Consider the following 27,915-nt stretch of genomic DNA (forward strand, 5'->3'; position numbering starts at 1 on the left):
TTATTATAACAACAGACACTGAATATGCACGTACGTACTAAGATCGAGGGAATTAATTAAGTTAATCAAACCTCTTAATTAGCTTTATAGATCTGTACGTCAAGTTGTGTCTGATAGCTATCTCATGCATGGGAATTATTAAGTCTTCCTAATCCCCTATCAAGTACTAATTTAAGCTTAATTAATCTTATATATGCAGCACTAACAGCCATAATTTAGAGTAATAATGCTAAGTACAGTACTTGTCAATTGTTGCATTCATAGTTCCTTCAACTTTTTTTGTTTAGAACCTCATAGTTTGGATAAATTAATGTAGTATTCAGTTCTAAATAAATGCTCCAACACCCTTAAGAATGAGCCAATTTGTTTTAAGAAAATGATGCATGACACAAGCCTTGATTATCCTTCTAATTCACATTATTTTCTGTGATCATGTTTCGATGTTCTGGACGAACCCAAGACTATGTGGTAGCAAATGAAGTGCAAGATAAACTTAATTGTCGTTCGAGTGAAAAACGTGCAACGACTGATAATTCAATTTATTATTAAGTTACATAAGATGAATACTGATTTTCATTACAGAATTTCTAACATTACCTTTCAATTTGTAAGCATATATATAAGTACTGAAAAAGTGGGATTAAAAGCCACTAAGCTGAATTAGTTAGTGAAGTGTGAAGGGAAACAAATTAAATTTTGTGAAATTTGTATAATAAGGAGGTGATGGGATGGCATAGTCCAACAGCAATGAGCACAGATGTTGGTTGGGAGAGACGAACGTCATGACAGCATGGGGGTGATGTCATCATCATCCCCACAAACAAATTAAAGAGGGTGTGTTCTGGGTATTTTTTTTGTGTAGTGGTGGTGCAGGCATCATCAAGACATTGAATATTAGATAGAGAATGAACAAGGATTTTATAGGGCAAAAAGATGTCTTTTGGATGGGGACCAAACAGCCATGCGTGTGACCACCCATATGTGTCCAAGAACAAACCTTAGCTTAGCCGTCCCCCCACGCCACCCCACCACCCACAAATCCCATCTCATCCACAATAATCTTGTATATAAAACTACTATTTTAATTTGTTTAATCATAGAAGTATTCATCAATTCACTGTTATTCACAAGTATTAATTAAAAAAAAAAAAAAACTTTCATAAGTACATATAACTATAAGTAGATATATTATGGATGTGTTTAGTAAATAGTTGTTGGCTGATTGGATTAGTGGACTTGACTAGTTGATAACATTAAGTGATTGTAGAAAAGTGTTTTGCAAATTTGTTGTTAGCTGATAACTGATTACATGAAAAATGACTTTCCTGTTTTGAGCATTCTTTTGAATTTCAGCATTTTGAAACAATAAGCTGTTACAAAAAGCTAATTAGTCAAACACTCATATTATTTTTAACTAAGTCAAACAATTAATAATGGTCAAATAAACTAAAATTGACTGATAAACTAACTATGATACCAAATATAACTAATATGTTCTAGGAGTTAGTGCTCTCACACACATGTATATATGAAGTTTTATATGATAGTGCCCTATGAAAATGAAAAAGCTCATATTAAGTAATTAAAAAAATAAAAAGGGGAAAAAGTTAGTATATATCAAAATTGCCCTCTTGGCCCTTCAAAATTTCCCTTTTTGGCATGACAATGTTGAAACATTCAATTCCCATGTATATACACTCACAAATAATGCTTGACACACTTACTAATGTAGTGAACATTGTTTTTTCTTTGAACCTTTGATGTTTCAAGTACATTTTTGTTGAATTTTAAGTAAATCATTATACTTTAACTTACTAAATACTCTATATTATATATATTATTATGAAAGATATAATTTTATTTTTATCTATCCTATGATTGTGATATTTTCAAATTTCTATTTCATTATTAATATGACCATATATATTTAATTTGTATATTTACTTAAAACTTTTTAAAATCTAATCTGATTGAGTGACGATTGAGTTTGATAAATTTAAAAATAAAAATCTATAGACGTGAGAAAAATTATAATGAATAGTAGGTCAAGGTATGAAATATTTTGACTAAATATAAATGTGAATTAATTAAAAAGGGAATAATGTAGAAGCTAGGGATATTTGATGGATCCCTATGTCCCAATGGTTCAACAACAGCAGATGGAGACATCTCTAAATCAAGGTGGGACAGTCTTAGAATGTCGACGACTGGATCTAAGGTAGGTAGGGGACCTAAACATGCACCTCCACCACATGGGACATTGGAAATCAATATGAAATTAAATAATTTTAATTTCTTCAACTCAATTCTAGCTTAGCTTGCTACTGTTAATTGTTAGGTTTACTTAGTATTCCTAGTTTCAATGCAGTGGTCAATTTAGACATGGATGTCGACAATATTGTGTCTTCTTCCTCTTGATGTTAACATGACTAGCGGTTCAAACCAAAACAGCCAATCATCCGCTTTCATTATGAGTTGAACTTATTATAACTTTGTAGTTACTAAATCAGTAATTTTACTAATTTGATTGTATCGGAATTGCCCAGTATTTTAATCTTTTCAAAGATATATAAAGGGATTAATCTTTATATAAACTGACCAAATCTCTTAATATATATATATGTCTATATCTCTTTAGCTTTGTCACAGACTCTCATCAAAATTATGGTGCTTAAAGTAGGGGCAAAAGGTGAGTAGGGTTGATTATGATACTTGTTTTACTTTTACTGAACCAAGCTCCTTATTAACTGTGTACTTACTCAGACTCTGTTGGTCAAGACTACCTTTGAGCAGAAAGCACATACACATACACTTCTTTTTTGTATCATCATCTCCCACATTCCACTCTTAATAATAATAATATATGGGGTAAATTTCTAGGTTTTGAAAACCATTTCTAGAGCTTTCATGAGCTTTGTGTTTACCTAAAATGTAATGAATTGAAGTGCTTTTTATCCCAACTACCCAACAAGTGGCAGCCAGCACCAGTGCCAGAAACCAGATACCAGCAGCTACCTGCTATCTTCCTTCTCATTCCATTTATGTATGGATTCCAAGGATACATGTTTTATCTTTTGGAATTTTAATCTGGTCTTGTGGAGGATTAAGGTTATCCACCAACCAAACATCTGTTTCTTGCCTTTCCTACTTTAACTTACAATTTTTAACCATATACTATCTTCTTCATCATCACCATTCTCATCTTCTGATCTCCTTCATCTTTTCCTCTCTCTCTCTCTCTCTCTCTCTCTCTCTCTATATATATATATATATATATATATATATATATATATATATATATAAAATTGTGTGTTGAGCGGCTCAAAACCAAAAAGACTAATAGACCAGCTTCCACTAAGAGCGAAACAACTGTTTCACCAATTTGGTTAGAGTTTCACTACATTATATTTGTTCTCTTTAAATGCATGTAGTTTTTGAATATGTAATAGATAATTATTATCAACAAAATGTATAATTAAAAACAAGAATTTAGATATAAACCAGGGTTTTATATATATGGTGCCTAGTGGGAGCCATCGGGGTCTACATGCTATCAATGCTAAAGCCGCATGGAAGCACAACGAAAAAGATATAGTATCCTAATTTTCGTACACATGGTATCATGAGAACTGATAAAAGATTTGCTTTTTCATTTTTTTTCTTTAAAAATATCAAAAAATAAGGTTTATAATTGTAAAATCATAATTAATTATGTATATATATATGTATTTTATTATAATGAAATGTTTACCAATATGTCAAGAACTATATATAGCTAGTTGTGCAGATGTAAGCAGTGAGCGTTATATTTCAATGACAAGATGTTGAACTCTGCTATTTAAATCACAGTTTAATAGTACTATAGACCAAGTTCAATAATATCATACATGTAAACTTGAGACTTTTACGAAAATAAGAGATTTATGTCAACACTGATATTATTCACATAACATTGATCATTAAGTGCGAGTGAATTGAAGTCCATTGGCATCCAATATTCTCTCCAATTTGGGCAGGCATAAAAGCTAGCTTCCCCTGACTAATTGTTACATAGTCACAGTTTAATTGTTACATACAGTTTCATGTGCACATGAATATAATGGGGATTAAAGTAGTATGATGATATGGTTTCACTGAGCTCAAAATGTTGAAAGAAGTTTTCAATTCCTAAAGAAGTGATGAATACATGCAACTGAAACCGAGGTAAGGGAAACGATGCGGGCATATGGCATATAGAGACAGAAAAGCAACCGCCCCCCCACCCCACAACACCCCAACTTTGTGGGTTGGGGGGGTGGGGGTAGGAGGAGTGTGTTCCAAGACACAATGATTACATTGGTCTTGGGGAAGCAGAAAGGGTTGGCGTGAAAGCTAGCAATCTACTACTCTTACTACCATGAGAGGAAGAGAATAATAATATGGAACAACGTGGTGGCTTGACCAAGAAGAGTATAGCAAAAACCCTATTTAAAAATGGGAGGAACTTAGTTTATACATACTACTCTTCATTCTTAGCTTAAAAGATATTCAAATTATGGAGTATTTAAGTCATATTGAAATAAATCAATTAATCAACTCAAATCAATAAGATCAATAGACAGCACCTATGAGTCAAACTTGGAGCCAAGAATTAATGCTTAGAATAATCTATACTAATGTTACTCAACTCCCTTGCTACATATGACATTCAATATTCCCACTAGGCTAAGACTAATTTGGATTTGATTCGAGTGACACTTATACATAAAGTTTTACATACTTAGGGAAAGTTTAGGATAAGACGTTTATTTCTACGCTAAGTATAGCTAGTAGCGAATATGCAACTCGATTTCTTTATATCACCATATTTTTTAGAAACAAAGTAATGGACTTGACTTTTTACTGACATCTGCCTAACAATTCATTTACCACTTGATTTTGGACTTAGCCCTTTACTAGCCTTGACTAACAGAAAAGAAATAATAAGAAAGTGAGAGGTGAGATGCAGGGCGGAATGGATCGGAGAGAGGAGAAAAAAAGAATGCCGTAAAGAGAAAGGAAAGGATAGTAACACAGTGCATACACATCTCTATAAATGCAATGAGGATGTGAGTGGAGTTGGGGAGAGGGCCCAGAAGAGAAAGAAAACACAAGGGAACAGAAACATACCAACAAAGCACAAGGGAGAAAGGGAAACATTGGAGATGTCTAAGTTGATGGTATTGTGATAAAAAGGAAACGTCTTTTCATTCAATTCATTCTCCATCCAGTATTTCCATTCATTCAACTCCATCCCACCCAAACAAAAACAAAAAACAAAATAATCCAGTTTGCTGAAGAAGAAGAAGAAGATCAAAGAGATCAGAAGGAAGTAGCTAGCTAGAAGAAGGGCATAAGCATAAGCTAATTAAGACTCCACTAATATCATCAAAACACACAGAAAAGCAACCCAAGAAAGGTCTGTATGTATGTCTTTCTTCTCCTTTTCTGTTTCCTTTTCAAGCCCTTTTTTTCCCTCCAACCCAACCTAGCTAGAAGAATCCAATATTTTGATCTCTTTAATTATATTCTAGTATATATATATATATATATATGTGTGTGTGTGTGTGTGTGTGTGTGTGTGTGTGTGTGTGTCATACTATATATACTTTTCATCTCTTTGTGTAAGAAAGAAAGGGATGATTATCAAACAACCCTAAAGTCCTTCCAGCTCCATACTTGTTTTGTAGTTTCTGAACATTATTGTATTATAATCTGAACAACCACAGATCATAGATATGATGATGCACCAAGCTAATTAAGCATCCTTAATTAATTAACCTTAACATCTTTGATATGATATATGTATGATCAAGAAATCTGGTCTGAAGATAAGTATGTATACTAGGTTTTTTTTTTTTTTTAAGGATCAAAGATATGCAGCCACAAAGCACAGATGCATACATGGGGAGTGGTGCAGGCAATACTAGGTCAGATTTGATGTTCCCAGAAGTGTCTCCGGTTCTTCCCTGGCCGGTTCAGAGCTTCAACCCGGTTACCTTCCCAGCCAACCCGGTCCGTGACCACGACCAGTTTCTCATCCCGCCGCCACCCTCGCCATACGGCGGCCTGTTCAACAGAAGGCCGCCGCCGGGCCTGCAGTTCGCTTACGACGGACAGACGTCGGAGCACCACCACCTCCGCCTCATAACCGACACGCTGGCGGGCCATGTGGTCCAGCCCGGCTTGGCGGCGCCGTTCGGGCTCCAGGCCGAGCTGCAGAAGATGACTGCGCAGGAAATCATGGACGCTAAAGCTCTGGCCGCTTCCAAGAGCCACAGCGAAGCCGAAAGGAGGAGAAGAGAAAGAATTAATAATCATCTTGCTAAGCTTCGCAGCCTTCTTCCCAGCACAACAAAGGTAAGCTTTTCTCTTTTCTTTTTTTCCCTTCTTTTTTTTTTTTTAAATTAACATAATCCATCCACTTTATAACAATCATAATCATATCATTCTTTTTTGAACAAAAGAAAACCATAAATAAATTTAATATACACTTTTAGATCTTCCAAGATCTTGCATTGATCGGTCATGGAACTCAAAAACATATACTAATAACAAAAGACCTTAACAAAATAACACAAATTAGATTTGTTGATATTCGAGAAGACAAAAGATGGAACGTAAAAATTAAACATACTTTAATATGGTATATATTAAACTAAACAGTGTCTCTATTTCAATCTGTTTCCACTGGAAAAATTTGGGATATTCGGACTTGTAGTGGGAGTTCCGAGGAAAGAAGAAATGGGAAAAAGGAAACAAAACAAAGCGTTAATGTCGCATGGTTGATGTGTTAAAGACAAACCAAAGCAACAGCAGAAAAGCTTCCCAGCTATGGGAAACTCTTGATAAAGAAATACTATGTTAGTAAAGACAGACAAATAAGCATTCTTGTCTGTCGTGCCCATTTTGTTAGCCTAGCTTAAACCCTACTAACAAAAATTTCAACGTTTGTAATCTAGCCAAGTTGGTCTAGCCAAGTTGGTCAAGCTGGTTTAATTTGCCTTTTTGTATTTCTTTGCTGCCTAGCTAGAAATTTACCCAGTTTACATCCTCAGACAATGACTATAAATGAGTTTTGTCATTCAGACAAACAATAAAATAGAATTCAAAGCCCATTTTCTTCTCTTAAAATAGAGCTTATTGGTCTCAACTTTGGGATTTTGAATTACAAAAAAAAATGTAAAGGTCAAGATGAAAGTGACGTTGAAATGAAATGAATATATAACGTAGTAAGAGTGAATATAAAAATAAAATGCTGATTTTTGGAGTTGGATGTATAGACGGATAAAGCTTCATTACTAGCGGAGGTGATACAACACGTGAAGGAGCTGAGGAGGCAGACATCAATAATCTCGGAGACGACCCAAATCCCGACGGAGGTGGACGAGTTGACGGTGGACAACGCCGCCGACGACGACGGAAAGGTGATGATCAGAGCCTCATTGTGTTGCGAGGACAGGTCGGACCTGTTGCCGGACCTAATCAAGGCCCTGAAAGCTCTGAGGCTAAGGACTCTGAAAGCCGAAATCACCACCGTCGGCGGGCGTGTCAGGAACGTTCTGTTCATCACCGGAGAAGAAGACAGCGACGGCGACGGCGGCAATGACCCGCCGGCGTCGCAACAAAGTCTCCAGCATTGCTCCATAAGTTCGATTCAAGAAGCGCTGAAAGCTGTGATGGAGAAAGCCAGCGGGGAAGAGTCGGCTTCTGGGAATGCAAAGAGACAGAGAACCAACAATATCAATATCCTTGAACAACAACATAGATCTCTCTGATAACGTAACAAATGATAATAATAAATAGTAATAACTTACTCTGATCTTATGTTGTTTTGCTTTTTTGTTTTTTGCATGTGTGAGCTTTCTTTGGGGGTGTTTTGTTTGGTTTGGTGATATACTGGACATTATTGGACACATTTCACATATGGGATATGGGATCAAAGATTCAGTCCGGCCAACTTTTTTTTTTTTCCTTCCTAAAATAGAGAAAATGTCTGGGGGGGGGGGGGGGGGGGGGGTTGATGTGTTTATTGATGAGAAAACCCCAGAAACCTAACGTAGAATCGAGAATATATGTTTGATTACGTTGTTGATTATCTGGTGCAAACATGCAGTCTGTTGGTTTGTAATATGTTGTGATAGTGAGGGAGAGAGAGTGTGTGTGATGACGTTGGGGTTTCATCATCTGATGTCATGTACGTTCTCACCCACTACCGCCACCGCCACCGCCAGCCGTCCTCCTCCGCCTTCTGATTGGTGTTTTTAGGTTTCCAGCCGGAGATACACTAACAATGCTTGTGGGTTTGATGGTTTCTGATTGATTGAAAATTGAAATTGGGGAGTATGTACATGTATATTATTGGCCCTCTATTATAATATATAATATATCCTTATTTAAGGTTTTCATTTACTATTTTCATTATTTTTATTATCAAAATTTGACATATAAAGTAAGACATAAATTTTAATGTTAATCCGATTATATAGGTAATATATATTTGCTTAAAATTTACTCTGGATACTGCACATTGTTTCCTGAATGTATGATTAAGTAGTACAGTACACGAAATATAAATTTCCTGGGCGTATATGATGAATACAAAAATATGCATGCATGTAAAGGATTCATAAGATCGAAATTTTAAGCAAATATAATGTTGCCACCCTAGCTAGCTGCAATGTCATAGTCAAATGGCAATACTAACTAATTAATTACATATACACCTAGTAGGAGACATGAAGGACAACTAAAGATCTTACAAGGATCACATATATATGAACCCCAATCTTTTGGCCGGGAGAAAAAGGATCACATATATATACATACAACTGCCTAGCTACTAGCTCACACAACATATCTATAATATCAAATAATGCATATTCATTATTTCAAAGAGTAGTCACAACTGTTCGAGTAGTATTTTGTTGAATCTTTTTTGAGGTATGCTAAAAAGAGCGCACATATAGTGTGTGTTTCAAAATGAAATGGGGTAGCGGACTATATATCTTACCTAAGAATCCTAAGAATTGTGTGGGAAGATTGCGCGGCTAATAATAATATCCAAAATGTTCTGTCGGGTCGGGGGTGGGGGCCCTTAAGGTTGGGGTTCAACATTTTGGAAGAATAATAATAATAATATATAGTTTGTGTATGCATGCAATGCATGCATGATATATTTATTGGGTTGGGGAAGCATAATCTAGCTGATAAATGTTGATGAGAATTTAAGTGAGTAATCAGTAGGCGCTAGCTGCAATATGTATCGGTCCAGCTGACAATCATTATGAGCATGTTAAACAAAATCTAATGGATCCTGTAGGGACTGCATGGTAAATACTTATATATTTACTGGTAGCAATAAAACAGGAATTTTATTACTCCGTATTATACTTATATATTTACTGGTAGCAATAAAACAGGAATCTTATTACTCCGTATTATATATGGAAAATATACGTGTCTATCACAGGGGGTTTGTAAAAATATAGTAAATGGCCCATGCAGGAAAATATACGTGTCTATCACAGGGGGTTTGTAAAAATATAGTAAATGGCCCATGCAGGTCTCGAACCTGCGACCTTCGCGTTATTAGCACGACGCTTTAACCAACTGAGCTAATAGGCCAATGCTTTCGTGTGTCTTCTTTTTTTCATAAAATAAAAGACGGCTTTGTTGGGAAGTTCGCTATAACCCCTTCACCCCACAGTGCTTTGACTTGGTTTGTAGTTTGGTCTCCGCGCTTTGAAGGTGATTGTGTGTGGACTGAGGAGGTGGGACGTGAGATTGGTCAAGAAAGACGAATCGAATATTATTCACTAAATTTGTTTGGGTGTGGAGCCTGGAGGTGACAGTGTGCGTATCGATTATTGAACTACTGGATAAAGATGGAGTCAAACTAAAATCAAAATGCATTTGGTAAAGGGAGTTGAGAAGAGTTGCAGAGAAAGTAAAGGGAGCGAGAGGGCGGGTCAAGACGGCAACTTTTGAGTTTTGAAACACAGCATTACAGAAATTAGGGTGTTTGATTCTTCTTATTTTATAGCTTTCCCATGGCCAGGTATCTTTTAATTTTAATGCCATTCATTAGATAAAGTGGAAAACTCCAGCTTTATTGATAGATGTTGTTGAATCTTAATCTGAAAGTCTGGATTCTCAAGAATGGTTTTTTTTTTTTTTTCTTTTCTTTTCATGTATGTCTGACATCATTAAACTTAAAAAGAAGGAAGAAATTCCAAACTTTATGAGTGACTGTTGAATCTGGAAGTAAATGAGTGACTTAAAGTTCAGATCTTTTTGGTCTTCTGAGGGCAGAGTTCTCCATGGCAGCTGATTTTAATCTGAATCAAGAGTTGGGTTTTAGTTTATCTGACACTCCATGAAAATGAAAAGTAAAAAAAGAAGGGAGAAATCAAACCCATTTGGTTTCCCAGTGAATGGGTTGAAAGGAAAAGGCCCATTTTGATATTGTAAATGATAGTTAGAACCAAACTGAGCTGCTATGTTCAATTGTTCAGTGACTTGATGCATCTGTAGTGATTTAAATGGAATTACTAATGTCAGTATTCCAAGATACTTAGGGATTTCTGATTGGTGCTTAATGAGATAAAATAGATTACTTCAGCTGAGAATGAATTTTGCTTTTGGGGAATTACAGATGAAAAATAAACAGTTCAGATAAAATTTATTCTAAATTGCTCATTTTGGTGTTTCTTTTCATTGCTATATTCTTACTTTTGTGTTGGTTCCCTCGGTAGTTGGTTCAAAATCGTAAGGTTGCTCTCCCTTGACACCGTTAGTTTTATATTCCAAGTCGTATTGCAACTCTGTAGCAGCATAGGCGTGTTGAGAGAACAATGTTAGCATATACAACTAAACTCTTTGGGTTTAGATAGTAATTCCATATACATTTTGACATTTTAAATAGATTGACTGTAGGCTAAGGTGAAATGAAGTAGACGGTTACTACATCTGACATGTCTTATTTGGTATAAAATTACTGAATGACTATTTGCACCTTGTGGAATTGTTCATTTATGCTCGTATTGTTCGATTTGAACCTTGCAGACCTTCATGGTTGGTTGACAGTAAGAGAATCGCAACAAAGATTAGAAGTGCATCAGATGATCCAGGAAATATTAACTGGAAAAGCAATCCTACAAGAACTTGCCCCAGTTGCCACTATATTATTGACAATAGTGATGTAAAATCCTTTATCTTTGACTTTTACTTTCACTGGATAATTTACTAAGTACTGTGCTTTTTTTGTTTGATAAGTGAGGGTAAATTCATCTTCCCTCAGGTAACTCATGAATGGCCAGGATTGCCAAGAGGTGTGAAGTTTGATCCGTCTGATCAAGAGATTATCTGGCACTTACTTGCAAAAGTTGGTCTTAATGATTTGAAATCTCATCCTTTTATCGATGAGTTCATTCCGACAGTTAATGAAGATGATGGGATATGCTACACGCATCCTCAAAATTTACCTGGTATTATTCTAAGATTCTTATCTTTTGGCCTCCACTTCTTTGTTGTTTTGTCCTTAGCGTCACTTATGGTAAAGGCCCAACCTTTTAGGTGTTAAGCAGGATGGCACCGTTTCCCATTTCTTTCACAGAGCTATCAAAGCCTATAACACTGGAACTCGAAAGCGTCGAAAGATACATGGCGATAATTTTGGAGATGTTCGTTGGCACAAGACTGGTCGCACTAAACCCGTGGTCTTGGATGGTATACAAAGAGGGTGTAAGAAGATAATGGTTCTTTATGTGAGCTCAGCCAAGGGTGGGAAAGCGGAGAAAACGAATTGGGTTATGCACCAGTATCATCTCGGGACAGGGGAAGATGAAAGGGAAGGGGAATACGTTGTTTCCAAAGTGTTTTATCAGCAACAGCAAGTGAAGCACAGTGAGAAAAACGAGCTTGAATCTCCAGAGGAAACCGAATGTTTGGATGCTAAGAAAGACCCTTCTACTCCCAAAACTGCGACTCCTGATCCCCTTCATACAGAAACGAGACCATCGAGTTTCGTTGCAGGACTGGAGACCCCTAATATTCAGGTGAGTTCACTTCAATGTAGATGATATGCTAAAAATATTGTGTTATATATTTATTCTTCGTATCCAAAAGGACTTATTTTGTTGTATTTATGCACTTGCTTAACCTTCAGCATCGGGAAGTGGATTACACAAAAGCTGACATGGAGATTCCATTGGAGAAGGGTGATAATCAAGATGAAATCACACCGAATCAAACTGAACAAATGGAGTTGCAAAATGAGAATGAAGGTGGTGAGGATCGGAAATGGTGGGATAGTGAATCACAGTATCTGTTAGACTCGCAACAGCTTGTGGAAGGGTTGTCGTTATGTGATGAACTTCTCCAGAGTCAATCTCCAAATAGGGATGGGGATCAAAACGGGAAAGACCATAAGTCCACATCCTGTCTATCTGATTATCGACACTTAGGGCCAGAGAATTTTAAGAAGGATCTCGAGGAGTGCCAAGAATTGGTCCTAGATGTGCCACCCGCAAATCAAAGTGGTAAAGAGAAAAAGTGCATGCCCCATCTCTCTGATTATGGACACTTGGGGACCGAGAATTTTAAGTTCTTGGAAAACAGCCAAGAGTTGGTTCTTGACCCCGAAAACATAATGCTAGATACACCTCCCGACTTTCGGCTAAGCCAACTCGTAAGTCTTTTTTCATTGTTTTACATCCAAATGAATCTATATACGCTTTAATTTTCTAACGTTGCTTGGTTATGTTCGATATTCAATCTTTTTTCCTAGGAGTTTGCATCTCAGGACAGTTATGTTGCTTGGGGTGGGAACAATATTGATCCCACTGAGCAAGGTAGCTGATATCATCATCTGACCTGCACTTCTGATCCGAAGGGACTGGTATTAATTTTGTGTGGGTGATTATGTAAGGCTGCTAGTACGTAGCATTACCTATTTTGTGCAATGCACTGCTTATGTAACCGTTCTGCATTTCAATATGCGTTTTTGGAGCTTGATCAACTGCATGGCGGCCAGCTACCTTGTTTCCATAGCAGCAACGAGATATCAATATAATTGTCTATCCCGTTTTGTTGCTAATGTATTGTTTGTATATGTACTCAACCAACTGCATATTAATGGTATATTAACTATTTGGTTTACTACCACAAAACATCTCGCCTTTAATTTGTTACGCATTTCTAATCGTCCTAGAAAAGTAGGAAATTGTTCGTCTTCACAAGTTCTTTGCCCCAATTATAACATTTGCAGATTGCAGTTAACTATCCTCTTTGTACTTGAGATATATGGCTTCTTGTTACATTGTGACAATATACAGGAACTGGGCAGCTTAAAGATATGCAGATCGAGCATTCAAGCTTCTTCAATTCTGATTACATCACGATTCTGTCGCTCGTTGATATTGACGCAGGAGTTGAATGTCTGATATCCAGGTTGGACTTCAATTGTTGAACATTATTTATGTTGGTGTGCAGTTGGGAGAAACATTCTTAAGTTTGATGTTGTGTGAACGAGGAAGGGGTTGTTTTCCACTTAAATGTCTTGTCTGAAAGCACAGCTGGTAGGATTGACATGTTCATGAATGAGAGGGGGGCAACGTACATGTCATTACAGCTACCAAGAAATGCCATGAAAGAGACTGGGCATAATCTAGGATGATATGAGTATGTAGTTGTGGAGAGGTTGTCGAGGGGACCATTAATGGCTGCATCATCGTTCATTAACTCTGCTGAATTGAATCATTGCATTCTTACGGGGAAGGTGGATGAGAACCACTTATCTTTAGGGACATAGATTTTACAAGCATGTGAAGGTGAGGTGGATTTGGAAGCAAAATCCATGGATTCTGCACGGCACTCATGTTCTATCAACATCTTCCAATATGCCTATGAAATAGGGTATCATGATGACTAGTACTATGTTAGACCTAAATATTTGACTAATTAAGGTCACAAGGTCTGGTTTAGTCGGTGCACATTCTACAGCAGTGGTTGCGATTTCTCCCGCCACTCAAAAAAAAAATAATGAGTTCTATGGGTTTATTGTTGGAAATTTGTCAATTATCAATCACTTTTTTATATCAACCAACAAAATGAATGGAAATTAGCAAAATTTTTAATATATATATTATGCATGGTGAAAGAAGATTGAAGAGCAGGCATGGAGGGAGTGGGCGCCATAGAATTGCCCAGTTTTGGATAAGAATAATGGAACTTATAAAAGAGCTGCAGATGTGGGTAATTCTTAGGTCCAAACAATATGGTATTCGGTCATCATATATATTTCTTGTTAGTTATTCTTAAAAATAAACGGATTTTTACGTAGGTGTTGTGAATTGAGAATAACAACATAAGAATAAGGCGAGGATGAAAAACAAATCCACGTGAAAAAGTGGGGAGTAGCTAGAATAATATGAAGCAAAAGACAAACTGGTTCACACTGATATGACCAGCTGCACTTGATCCATATTCTTCCCATCAATAATTGTCTCCAAGATAGATCATGTAACATTGAACCCAGAAGAGTAATGAGTGAGTCCAAGCTCATGTTTAGCCTACACAAACAACAAAAATGTGTCACCAAGAGATCAGATCAAAGGGTGTGAATTGATTTGAAGTACATACCCTTTCAAAGGTGCCCTCCATCCAACTTGTTGTGGTCCTATGAATTGCATGATGCCATACATTATGGGACCAACCAATCAACGTTAACACACTCATCACAATCATGCACCTACACATAATGTATTGCTACGCGTATACCATTACGTTCCTGAGAACAATATACTCCAGTTTCTACATTACTTCTACCTACGTTGTTGTGTTTGATACAGTACGTGTTACATATTGATTGTCTAGGGGTGTTTGACTAGAGTCCAAAATTCGCTCAATTTGGATACCAACAAATTAAGTGGTGATCTCTCGAAGAAAAAAGTTAGATATTCACGTTCTTAGGGAGAGAAAAAGTATTTATATTATAATTCTTGTAGGGTTTGAAAAATTGACTTATAGGTAATCATAACTTAAGAATAACCACTTATTTTATATCTATTAATTGTTGACAGTATAACACTGAAAGATCAAGTGTTATCTTTACATATACGCAAGTTTGTTGTCCAATTTCCTCAGGTATGGTCCAAATTAAAGATTTGGACCACTCCTCCATTTCTCTCTTGGTGGCCTGGTGGATTAATTAGATGTACATGATTGAGCGGGTATCATCTATATATTTAGGAGTGTAAAAATTGAAAGTATGGATGTAGGAGGGAAGAATGGGGTTGGACCAAAAGTGAGGGAGACTACTTTATTTGATGATATATGATGATTAGATTAGAAAAGAAAGAGAGGGTGGTGGGGTTTTAGGAAAAGGGGTGCACGTGGGGGGATAAGGCTGCCACTTTGACTCATCAAAAAAGCTGTCGGGGGGTTGGGTCTGGTTGGTTGGCAACTTTGGTGCGGATTACAAATTAAATATAAATCTTGTATGGGCAACTCAGTTGGTCATAGACGTAAAGTTTATAAATAATGGTTCAGGATTAAGTCTCATCAGTGAAAGCGTAGGAGTAATCTCTCAAAGTGAAAGAGCTCCTTGTGCGAAGTAAGCAAAAATCTAGTTTCTGTATTCAGCTGTTTATCATGATTTACATCCTCTTATATGCTCTGTTAAGTCAAAATGTGAAATTTTTAAGGTTGGGGATTCAATCTTTGCGAACAACCAGAAATTAAATATGAATGAATGAATGAAGATTTATGGCAACTCTATTTTCTTGGAGTTGGAGGTGGCAGACACTAGAATATTATATTAAGGATTTACCCTCTCTTCATCCTAACATCCCATGTCCCCCTGTTCTTTCCCTTTCCCTTTTCCTTTTCTCTACACTTTTTTTGCAAAAATTATTCTACCATGTATACATACATTTGACCAAACATATCTTTTTTAAGTCTTCAACATTATTGTTACACTACTTTTTCTTCCATGCAATAATTAAGTGGATATAATTAAGATAAGACTCATATGTAATATCTTATCTTAAATAATATAATAAACTTTTAAGGAGTATAAGGATATTTACGACTCCTTAAAGTTGACAAGAAATACTAGCACTTCTGAATAGAAAAAGAAAAAAATAGATGAAAAAAGTTAGATATATATATAGCAGCGTAAGATTTTTCTCTTTTTTTAAGGAGTTAATTAATGTATATTATATTTTAAAAAATTACATTTTCCAAGGCATAAAGATGAAAACATGATATGATATTCAACCGTTTGGTCCAGTGTTTCCCATTAGTCATAAATATGTACAACATTAATTAGGAGTCATTTCAACCGTACACGTGGTGCACGTGAACTGGTTGGATCATATCACATTGCTCGCTGGTCCCACATTAGTGGCTTTGACCAACCAACCAATAGTCTTGTGATTATTAGTTAATTAATACTATTAGCTTGTGAATTTACCTTTTAATTTCCTTCATTCAAAACAAAATTTACACATAATTATAATTTCAATTAATTACTTATTACATAAAGGTCTGCAATAACACAAATTCACTTTTGCCTAATAACTTGTAAATTATATAGAAGATGTAACGCATAACAGAAATATTTTGTGCAACAGACTTAATCAAAAAAAATGTTAGCAAGAATCAAATTTGTGACCTTCTAATATGAAAGTTATGTCTCACAATTCAGTTATTCTTTTGGAACTTAATAAAGATTAATTTTCACGAATATTAATATAATCTAAGCTCCATTTTGATTGGGAGAAGGCACTATCAAACTTCAATTAATTAATAACCTTAAATTAATATAAACTTGATTGTTTATGTTGTTTGGCTGTGGGACAATGAAATAAAGTCGAAGAATTAAATTATCCTTCAACTATTAAGCAAGAAAGTGGGTTTATCGATGTATTATTGTATATTATCCTTCACTAATTATATACAAACAGACAAACAAAAAAATAATTTCTTAAAATTTTATTAAATGCCATATGATATGATTATTATATTCGACAATGAATTTAAACTAACCGACAAATAGAAAAATAATTATATGTTATTTCAACATCGTGCGTCAATAATATAATCATCATGCTTTGCAGACTGCTTTTTCAATATCATATCACCACTGAAATTAAAGAAATAAAAACAACATTTTGATTAAGGCCCTCACTTTTATTTTTGTGATATATAATATCCTGTGTATTCATCAAAGGATCAAAGACTATCTGAAAAAATAAATTTGCATTGAGAATATAATGACTAAGTTGATATATATAACTGAAACTTTTTTAGAAAGTCGAATTTAGAACATTGTGATTATCAAATTAACTGTCGGACTAAGTTAATTGGGGCTGCCTGGAATGACTGTGTGGTTAAAGTAAACACACTGGAGTTGAAAAGGGAAAGATAGGAGTAGTAGAAAAAGGAAAGAGAATAGAAGACTACTTTACGCCGAAAAAGTTAATCAAAATAAAATTTATAATATATCCAATAATGTACACAATGCAAGCAGCCTTGTTGAAGGCTAAATATGATTAGGTAATAATATAATGGTACAAAATTGTTGAAATCCTTTGGCTAATTGCTGCCAAGAATTGAAACCCTCCAAGAACAGTGCAAAACAGAAAACTATTGACCTTCACTATCATCATCACTATGTGAGATCTAGATTGGCGTGCGTGCAATTGCTAGTGGGATTTCTTTCCCAATTGGAAGATTGGGAATCAAACTTCATTCATTCCGCCCTATATAGCTATCCCTAGCTAGCTGATGCTGATGTCTTCTTTATTGGAAGGGTTTGGAGCCCTAATTTTACTTTTTTTTTTTTTGTCAAGACATCTAAATTTAGCGTGTAGTCGTGTACTTCTTAAACACCATAGTCGGGCTCGATCTGGCTTGTTTTAGCGGCGGATGGAGAGCGGGTAAAAGCCATATATGCATCGGTCGGCGTGAGAGATGAAAGGAGGGAGTACAAAGAACTAATCATGCCAGCATAGGAGCATGACCACACATCTCCTGATGATGTAGAGCCTAGCCCTTTGTTCTCTTAGGGCTCCTCCTAGCCCTCTGCTGGAAATCCTTCTTTTGGAGGCTGCCATGCTACCACTGCTGCCCATCATCTTCATGTTTAGTAGTAATGGAATTGAAGGTAGCTAGATAGATTGAGAAATTGGGATTTTGGAGGGGTGGAGTAGAATGAATGAATAATGGAGTTGGGAGTTGGAAGGCAAAGAGTGATGAGGGGGGAGTTTTATAGGCTGTATGGAGTGTGGTCCTAAGTTTGATTGGTCTAGTAAAGAGCCAACTAATGGGCATCAAAGAGCGTGCAGTGCCCCCTAGCTCACCAGGCAAGCCAATTCCCTTTGGGATTCCATACCCCTCCCCCCACTTCATCCTAGCTAGTTTGGGTGAATGGGTGGGTGTAGGGGCCACTTTAATTTCTTATTTGTCACAATATATATTCTTGAGTATATAATCATTAATGTGCAATCCAACTATCAGCTTAGTTTTTTAGTTGAGATACAACACATGCTTCAATTTGGTATTAGAGTCATGACAAAGATATGAGTTATTGAGTAAAGATTGGAGATTTTTTTTTTAGCACTACATACCATCATTATGAAGCTAATTTCTAAGTAGATTCAATATATGGTGATCGAATTTCTCTCATCAATCTCTACAACTTAATTTTATGAGTTCGATACTCCTCCAAATGGCCTTAGATCGACCTTTACTCACAATTGATTGTGTGAGTGTGGCCTCACTTTGTTATTATTATTATTTTTAAAATAAAAACTATCCATCTACCTATTAAAATTAACCAAATCTTCAAACAAAATAAGAAATTTGTATATATAAAAGACCCATCAACTCTCAAACTCATACAAATTAAAATATAAGATGAGATTCAAATTTAAAATTTCAACTTAAATAATAGACGTCAACACTAACTCAACTTTATAGTGCGTAATGTCACTCTCGTTACTTATTTTTGTGTAAGCACAACTCACCAACATGTTGGGTCAACAATTACTTCAATAAGGTAGCAAGGGTTATTGGAGAGTTTATGAGCTTACCCTACATTGTTGATGATGACATTACAATTGCAAGTTTTAATTTTGGTGAGCAAAAAAAAAAGAAAAAGAAAGAAAAGAAAAGCACAAACATATCTTTTAGGTTAATTTATTTGTTGGATCCACCTAGATATGTTGTGTGATGGTTGAATCCTACTAAACAATGCACATCCTAACCACCTTTTAATTTGGAAGTGTTTAATGAGTCTTAATGATCTCATGTATGTATATATTATCCTTCATTTGACTAAACCAAACATAATTGTCATTATGTGAATGTTGTGCCATCATGGAGTGCACCTAATTATTAGAAAAATATGTTTGTGCAGTGGTTAAGGTAAGAGGACAAATAATAATAATAATAATAATAATAATAATAATAATAATAATAATAATAATAATAATAATAATCCAATATAAAACAGAGCTCGTGTAAGGATATTATATTCCTCATTGCAATTATAAACATACAGAAATGAAATATATTATAATGTTTGTATTTTGTTGTTATTATCGTCATCCTCTATTATCGAGACGAAACTTATTCTAATCTCTTAAAAATTTAAATATTAACGAGATTATATATATGTGTTTGGCAGCTGGCATTAATTAACTGTTTTTATGGACTTAAAATGCAAGTTATACACATAAATTTTATTATAATCACATGAAAATTCCTGGCTATAAATATCTTAAACCTGAACGCTTCCCATTATGGTTTTTGGATGGCAAGAATTTTACGCTACCTGCCGACGGAATTGGATCAAAATAAGAGTCAAATCCTCACGTGAATATGTTCTAATTTTCTTTAAACTATTCTCACAATTTTCTAACAAAGTACATATTGAAACTGGTATAATATAATATAATGAATTCCATGAACAAATATGTTTGCTATATATATATATATATTGATTCGACTGCAAATTAAATGTCACACAAGCCCGATATAATCTAGATCTAAATGAATTTGCATCAACAAAACTTATATATGGTGGACTTAGACACTTAGTGTGTTGTCTCAATCTCTATCTAAACTGACACAGATAATTCAATTAGTTCATCATTTATTCCTCTACTATCTTGTGATATTGTGAGTGGGTGTTCAAAGTTGAAACACAGAGAGCATGATAATAATAAGAAGCATATATAGAAGGGAGGCAGCGAAATCGAGGTGGTTTTTGGAGCATAGTTGGAGGTGTCCCATGCATGCTGAGGCATTATATTGTTGTACTGTACAATCTTTCATGCATCCTTGAAAACTGGGCTCAACAGGGAAGACTCGGCCGACCAGCCACACGTGATGGCGTGAACTGCATGCCCGCCCCTCTTCTGCTGCTTTATAATATATATACTTTACTGTACGGCATATATATAATATATAATATATACATATATAGTTTAGGTTTTGTATATGCTTGAATTGTGGTCTACGGTGTGTTTTTAAAAGGTAATTGTTTAGTGCACAACTTGTTACAACTAGGCAAGTAGCTGTTTGAGTTGACTAAAGGACACAACATCACACCAAGAAATCCCCAAACAACTCACGTTACGCGTCGAGATCAACAACGTAACATTCCACTTCGCTTCATTGTTTAGCTAGGTAGCTTGTTTTGCATTTTTCATTTGATGTCGTATACATTACATGGTGGATTTATAAATTTGTACTGTGTAATTTATATATCTTTTCAGAACAATTCTTTTTTTAGTATTGGACATACATGATGTTTCAATTAAGCATGGTGCCCATGTATGCATTTATTTATTTATTTTAAAAATTATCAGTATGAAAACATACATTATCTAATCGCAGATGATAATTGGAGTAGTGAGTCAAAAATAAGTAATGGACAGACAAGAGGTAGCACCCAGGTTAGAAGGATATAGCCAACTGCCCAACTTTATCACTTTTGCTCATTTGTAATTATTCTTAATGGGCTAAATAATATGTGGAGTCCAATGTTTCAACAAGCCTATTTTGGTCCAACATCATTGTATATGGGCTGGGCTGCGTAGCCCAAAGAGAAGCTTAAGTGTTTGGATTATTGCATCCCTGCAGATTATGATTGTATGAGTTCCAACTTCCAAGTATGGCAAATCATTCTCTCTTTTTTTCTATAGGTTGCAGATATAGAAGTTTTTTTGCTTTTTTTTTTTTTTTTTTTTTTTTTTTGAAAATGTATACCAAGTAAATCCCACTCTTATATATATTGTAACTAAATAACTATATGAAACGGGAACTTATAACCTTTAGTCTTTAAATAAGTACGAATGTCATACTCTAGTCACTCTGCTAAGCTTTTAGGAGCTTTAAAAGTTATAACAATCTGATGGAAGAGCTCAAATCACAACCAAAATGGTTAAACTTAGAGTTCATAATTGAAATTATATTTTTAATATTGAATTATTATTAATTACAGAGTATTTCTTTATAATTATAACAATATTAATAATAAAATAAAAAATCATAGTTAAATAATTCATTTAAAAATACAAAGATAATAATAAATTATAAAAATATTTAAAAGTTGAGTAAATAACACAATACACTTATACCCTTATAACTCATTTACATATAATAAATTAAGATTAAACAACTAATTTATCAAACATCTTTCTATAGTCAATTAATACTATTCGCTATTAGCTAAACCAATCAGCTATAAACTAATTACCAAATATTTCATAGTATTATGTGTTTATTTATATTATACAAGTAGAATAGTAAGTAGTAACACGTCCATACATACATAAATAATATAAAGGTGACATCTGAAGAAACTAGATTATTGAATAACGTGTGTGTTTGTACCAAACTTGTCACAATACTAAAACTCGTCAATAAGTCGGTACACAGTAGTTTTGGGAGAAGTTTAACTAAACCTTGTCCTTTCTCTTCTTTATGATGATTTTAATGCAACTCTTCATTTTTATTCTGCCACGTACATTATTGACATGTACTTGTGGAGTACTAGTTAATGACTTATCCTTTTCGACCATGCACAATACATCATGATTGTAAAACTCTATGAGTTTAATTATTTTAATCCAATTCAAATTAATTTTATAGTCGTGGGATATAAGATATTGAAAAAAATAAAAATAATAATACTAATCGCCCTCCAGCGGATGACAGCGCAGCGGGGGGAACAACGTTTTCTTTGTTTCCACACGTTAAAGCCGTCGAAAACGAATCTTGAATCCGTGAAAAGCATCGATAGGCGTATTTTATTTATTATATTGAATAATTCCTTTGGGATTAATAATTTATATGATATTATCTTGTCTCAATCACACTCCCACAGTCGTCTAAGGCGAGCTGAGAACTGATAAGTCTTTAATCATTGCATTGGTTTCATTTCTGGGATTGGTTAGTGTTTTGAGGCTTTAGGGTGGGGCCAATTAGAAATGGGGATTGGAAGATGGAAGCTGGTAGTGGCGGCGGTGGTGATTGCATTCCATTGCTCCGTCGCGGTGGGCGAGCAACGGCGGCTAAGGTTTGATGCCAAGAATGGGCAGTTCCGGATACTTCAGGTGGCGGACATGCACTATGCCGACGGCAAAGCCACCCATTGCCTGGACGTGCTGCCGCAGCAGGAGGCGTCCTGCTCCGATCTCAACACCACCGCCTTCATCCACCGCATGATTCTCGCCGAGAACCCTCACCTCATCGTTTTCACCGGTACATACCCTTTCTTATCCTTTCCACTTTCCCCTCGATGGGTCCAGGCACCTCTAAAGCCATTATAGATTACTGCTAATTAATAAGCCAAGATTCATTGCCCAAATTGATAAAGTTTGAATCTTTTTTACTGTTCATGTATGTATTGGTGTAACTCAGAACATACAGTTGCCTGATCTTAATATCAATTAGCAAACTAAGTTTTGTGAGTCAAATTTCACCTATATTCAATAACCCCAGATTTCCCAGGAGCTGAATGCCAAGTTATTGATGTATGCAGGGGACAACATTTTCGGATTTGATGCTACTGATGCTGCAGCATCTATGAATGCTGCATTTGCCCCTGCTGTATCTTCAAACATTCCCTGGGCTGCTGTATTGGGCAACCATGACCAGCAATCTACTCTATCGAGGAAAGGCGTGATGAAACATATTGTTGGGATGAAGAATACTTTATCCCAGTTGAATCCCGCGGAGGATATTGATGGGTTTGGAAATTATAATCTGGAGGTGCTTGGGGTTAATGGTTCTCAGCTGGCTAGTAAATCAGTTCTTAATCTGTTTTTTCTTGATAGTGGGGATTATTCTACTGTTCCTTCCATCCCTGGATATGGTTGGATTAAACCCTCGCAACAAGTTTGGTTTCAGAACACTTCTCATAATCTTAAGGTGGGAAATGTGTAGCATACTTTCATTTGGTTTCGAGATTATTTATTTCTGATTTTCAGCAAATTGTGACTTTTGTTTTAAATGCAGAGAACTTACATGAGCAGTCCTGCAGCTCAGAAGGTCCCAGCTCCAAGCCTTGTATACTTCCATATTCCCTTGCCCGAATATGCAAGCTTCGACTCCTCAAACTTCACAGGTGTTAGACAGGAAGGCATTAGTTCTGCATCAATAAATTCTGGTTTCTTCACAACAATGGTGGAAACAGGAGACGTGAAGGGCGTTTTCACTGGGCATGATCACAAGAATGATTTTTGTGGGGAGTTGATGGGCATAAATCTGTGTTATGCTGGAGGCTTCGGTTACCATGCTTATGGGAAAGCTGGATGGGCAAGGAGGGCAAGGATGGTGGTAGCAACTTTGGAGAAGACCGAGAAAGGAATATGGGGTGATGTCAAATCTATCAGGACCTGGAAGCGACTCGATGATGAACACCTTACTACAATTGACCGTGAAGTGCTTTGGAGCAAGAACTCTGGTGGTAAGTTTCTGAAATATATATATATATATATAGCAAACTACTCAGGCCTTGAAATTCAGTTTATCTAACGACCAATATATATAGCAACTGTTTTCTTCTAGCATAGCATCATAAATTTCTAAAAATATTCAGCATTTCTTGTGGCCTCACAGAAATTTGTAATCACTATACACTTTGCAGGCAGCCGCAGAAAGAAGAAGATTAGCCACCCGCGCAGAAATTTCTGATTCTATTTGATCTAAATTAAAGCAGACTATTCCCGGCTGTCATACATAGTATTGTGCAATTATATGAATGATACGGAGTAGAATGTTAACACAGCAATATATATAAAGGTGAAAACTGACGAATTGAAGCTAGATTGAATGAGTTGTGTTTGTAGTTTGTACCAAACTTGCATCTGTAGTAATAGATTTATGATTTTTGCATGTTTTGCTTCGTGTTGGTATCAGTCCTTGTTGAGAATTGAAACAAGTTGTAATGGCAGTTAATGAATAGTTTATATATGGTTGGCTAACGTAAGAGATACGACTATACGAGGTCGAAGTTCGTATGTTGTGCTGTCATTGCAACTGTATTAACAGAGACGGAGAGACCTAAGCATTACATTACAGCTTTCAAAGATTTATATTTCTTCCCCAAATACTAACAACTCATTTGATTTGCGGAAAATATTTGAGGGAAAATAAATTGAAATTTCAAATTATTATAAAAATTAATTTCATTATTTGATTTGTTCATGGAAAAGAAATTACTGAAAATATTGTTGTGATTGGAATGCCAAAGAATAATATGTGTATATTCACATATTACAACACTCTAATCACATTACTTGAGATGAGAATCAAAATGTCACCCCTCATCTTACCATTTTGAACATCAACATCATTCATAATGTGGACAGTATTTCCGACCACTCTCAAATGGTGGTCGAAATGTTATGACCTTTAATTTTTTATTTGTTTGCTTAAATTAATTGACGCACCGGAGTCCTCCAATAAATAAATTGACACCTAAAAAAAAATAAATAAATTGACACAATCACGCACTGACTAGACTCCAAATGTTTAATATAAAAGGACAACAGATGCAGAGCATTTCTCTTGGAGTTGACGACACTGCATTTCTCTTGACGACACGACGACACCAGCATCCCTAACCGGTCGCACCTCAAACTAATGCTACGGATCAGAGTCATCGTCATCCTCAACTGAGTCGCACCTCAAGCTAAAGCTATGGAGTCTCCATCCTCAACTGATTCGCACCTCAACCGAGTCATCAACGGAGTCATTTCAAGCTAAAATTACGGAGTATTCACATCCTCAACCAAAAGGTAATTGCATTATTTTATGCTATATATTAAGTCCACTAAATTTAGTCTCTCGGTTTAAGACGTAGAAATCTTATTTTAACTGCATTTTCCTTTATTTTTTGCCTGCTTTTTTGCTTTGACATTTATGAGTAAATATAATTGGATTTATAGGTTTAGATATTAAGAAATATATAATACTCCATCTGATTTCTGCTCCATTTTGTTGTTTTTCTATTTTTTTGTTAATGTCAATTATTTGTAGGTTTAGATGGACATGTCCGATTCCAAACAAAGTAACAAACCCCACCTAACGCGTAAAAATTGTTATCTTCAAATAACTTTACAAATTGCAAAAGCAGAAACAGGAAAAGGGCCATATTTGATGCAAAAGTTTTGGTGTTTCCAGACGTCATAAGACACAAGAAACATACTTTAAAGAGACATCAAATAATATAATATAATAAATCAATTTAAGAAAGATCAGAATACGTGCAAATATTCTGTTGTGACAGAAGAAAACAAGCCAAACAGTACAAAGACTATAGAGTATAATCCTTAGCTTGTGTCTTCATACGCATCTCCTTACTTTTATAGTATTGTGTAATGTTCATGTTATTAACTTTGTCTTCACCAATCGATCTAATTATTTGCAACTTCTCACACTCTGTCCAACTCCTTGACAACATGGATTGGCAACACACTAACTACCTTCTAATCCAGGATGGAGTCCGATCTAAATTCACTGGTAGTCTAAAATCAATATATTGAATCACTCGTTCGTTTGAGACTCATATATTGGTTTAGTCCTCTCCCACTAATAATCTCAGCTCACTACTATTTAATATTTCAACAACTTTAATAGTTTGACTTTCTCTATGAATACTATAGCGCGCATTTACAAGAAACTCCAACAACATTTAGCAAAGTACTAATTTTTGAAAAAAGGTGAAGTAACACAAACAATTACTTACTTTTGAACTCAACTTTGAAGCTTCAATTCATAGATATTGCAAGGAGAGAGGAAAAATTGTTTAAAAATTTAGTGTTTTTTTAATTCTCGGTTACCACTCTCACTCACTCACTTGCACTTGGGGTTCTCGTGAAAAACAAAAATGTAATAATTGTTATTATTATTAATATGTTTTGAGAGTTAATTTTAATTTATTTATATGTGGACTCTATTATATTTATTTTAGTGGATCAATTTTAAGATTTTTAAAGTATATTTATAGGTAATAAATAACAAAATTTGAGTGAGGTCACTCAAATGAATGTAGCTCCGTCTCTGCTTTTGACCATATCATCACTTAGGTCCTGTTTGGTAAAAAATTGGCCTATAGGCCAATTTTGACTTATTTGATCACTATTAATTGTTTGATTTAGTTAAAATATCAATATAAATGTTTGGTTAATTAGCTTTTTGCAACTACAAAAGGCTAAAATTCAAAAAGCTACTCCAAACAACTTTTTTAATTAACTTTTTGAGAAAAGAAATTATACCAAACAGCTATTAGCTAACAGCTAATTTACCAAACACTTTTCTACAATCAGCTAATGTTATCACCTATTTATACCCTCTAATTAACACAATCAGCTAACAACTAACAGCTATCAGCTAATAGCCATTTTACCAAACAGGACCTTAGTCACGCACCTTAGCAAATTGTTGTTTAGCTTACGCAGCTGATTACACACCTTAATCAATAATTTATTTAATTTACTTCGAACTCATATTTTTAACTCAATAGTCCTTTAAAATTAAGGTAATCTTTTATTTTTTATTTTTGAAAACAAATTAAGGTAATCTTAATCGTTCATTCATTAAACTTCTAATAATCAGCTCATTGTTTCATCTTTGATGATAGTAAGAAGTAGGTGTATGATGGTGATGGCTTAGTGACATATAGAGTTAAATTAATTGGGTCATTAATTAGATGCAAGGCAAGTCGCCTACTCGCCTACTCCCATAACCTAAACAGCTCAAACATAATTCTTCACCAACTAAATAACATTGTCATCACCTAACTAGCTTGTTTGTATAGATAATATACTAATTATGCATCATTAGTACTTAATTTACAAAAAAAAAAAAGAAAAGAGTGATTATAATCAAATTACTTTTAATTATATATTTCCTTTTTATCTTCTCATATTAATAAACATATATACACCAAAATGAGTATTAGTTTTTTTTTTTCCAAATTAAAATATCTGTATAGCACATGCATGTAGAGTACGTATTAGTTCATTTATTTGGCCAAGACTATCCCGTGAGGCCTAAATAATTGTGCGTGGAGCTGAGAGTAGTTTCTAGTTTGTAGTTTCTAGGTGAATATTAAATGGATGTTGTAGAAGTTGACATTTTAGCACTAAGGTAACACAAAAATTCATGTATTATCCCCAAGAATATATAAATGCTCCTTGCATGACTGCATGGCCGCCACGTCTTATACTAGGTTGATTAAGACACAGTGCAAATTATTAATGTGATAGATTGATGAAGTGATAATAAAACTAATTACTATTTATAATCGTGCTTAATTCGGTGATTGGGTTTCCCAACTAAATATGATAGCCTGATAGGGATGGATCTGTGAGC

General features: G+C 35.1%; 3 protein-coding genes and 1 non-coding gene across 6 annotated transcripts; 3 read left to right on the forward strand and 1 right to left on the reverse strand.

The window, feature by feature from the left end:
* The first annotated feature begins 5,050 nt into the window (after positions 1 to 5,050).
* On the forward strand, positions 5,051 to 8,426 carry LOC109175300 (transcription factor bHLH30-like). 3 transcript variants are annotated; one of them, XM_019324544.1, is made up of 3 exons: positions 5,051 to 5,437; positions 5,886 to 6,378; positions 7,302 to 8,426. In XM_019324544.1, the coding sequence occupies exons 2-3, from the start codon at positions 5,896 to 5,898 to the stop codon at positions 7,794 to 7,796; spliced, it is 978 nt and encodes a 325-aa protein (XP_019180089.1). In that variant the 5' UTR covers positions 5,051 to 5,437; positions 5,886 to 5,895; the 3' UTR covers positions 7,797 to 8,426. The 3 variants fall into 3 exon arrangements, with proteins under 3 accessions (XP_019180089.1, XP_019180090.1, XP_019180088.1); XM_019324545.1 differs by having other exon boundaries at positions 5,894 to 6,378; XM_019324543.1 differs by having other exon boundaries at positions 5,052 to 5,438; positions 5,871 to 6,378.
* Positions 8,427 to 9,571: 1,145 nt separating this feature from the next.
* On the reverse strand, positions 9,572 to 9,645 carry TRNAI-AAU. The gene has a single exon. It is a non-coding gene; the product is annotated as a tRNA-Ile (tRNA).
* Positions 9,646 to 9,743: 98 nt separating this feature from the next.
* LOC109176132 (NAC domain-containing protein 8) lies at positions 9,744 to 13,190 on the forward strand. Its single transcript, XM_019325565.1, has 6 exons — positions 9,744 to 10,078; positions 11,086 to 11,221; positions 11,321 to 11,507; positions 11,596 to 12,077; positions 12,188 to 12,709; positions 12,809 to 13,190. The coding sequence occupies exons 1-6, from the start codon at positions 10,071 to 10,073 to the stop codon at positions 12,878 to 12,880; spliced, it is 1,407 nt and encodes a 468-aa protein (XP_019181110.1). The 5' UTR covers positions 9,744 to 10,070; the 3' UTR covers positions 12,881 to 13,190.
* A 9,199-nt stretch (positions 13,191 to 22,389) lies between these two features.
* On the forward strand, positions 22,390 to 24,526 carry LOC109175981 (probable inactive purple acid phosphatase 29). The gene is made up of 4 exons (XM_019325375.1): positions 22,390 to 22,797; positions 23,078 to 23,466; positions 23,554 to 24,004; positions 24,185 to 24,526. Exons 1-4 carry the CDS (start codon positions 22,524 to 22,526, stop codon positions 24,229 to 24,231), a joined length of 1,161 nt encoding a protein of 386 aa, XP_019180920.1. The 5' UTR covers positions 22,390 to 22,523; the 3' UTR covers positions 24,232 to 24,526.
* Positions 24,527 to 27,915: the final 3,389 nt, after the last annotated feature.

The sequence above is a fragment of the Ipomoea nil genome, unplaced genomic scaffold (genome assembly GCF_001879475.1).
Source record: "Ipomoea nil cultivar Tokyo-kokei standard unplaced genomic scaffold, Asagao_1.1 scaffold0688, whole genome shotgun sequence".
Classification (NCBI taxonomy): domain Eukaryota; kingdom Viridiplantae; phylum Streptophyta; class Magnoliopsida; order Solanales; family Convolvulaceae; genus Ipomoea; species Ipomoea nil.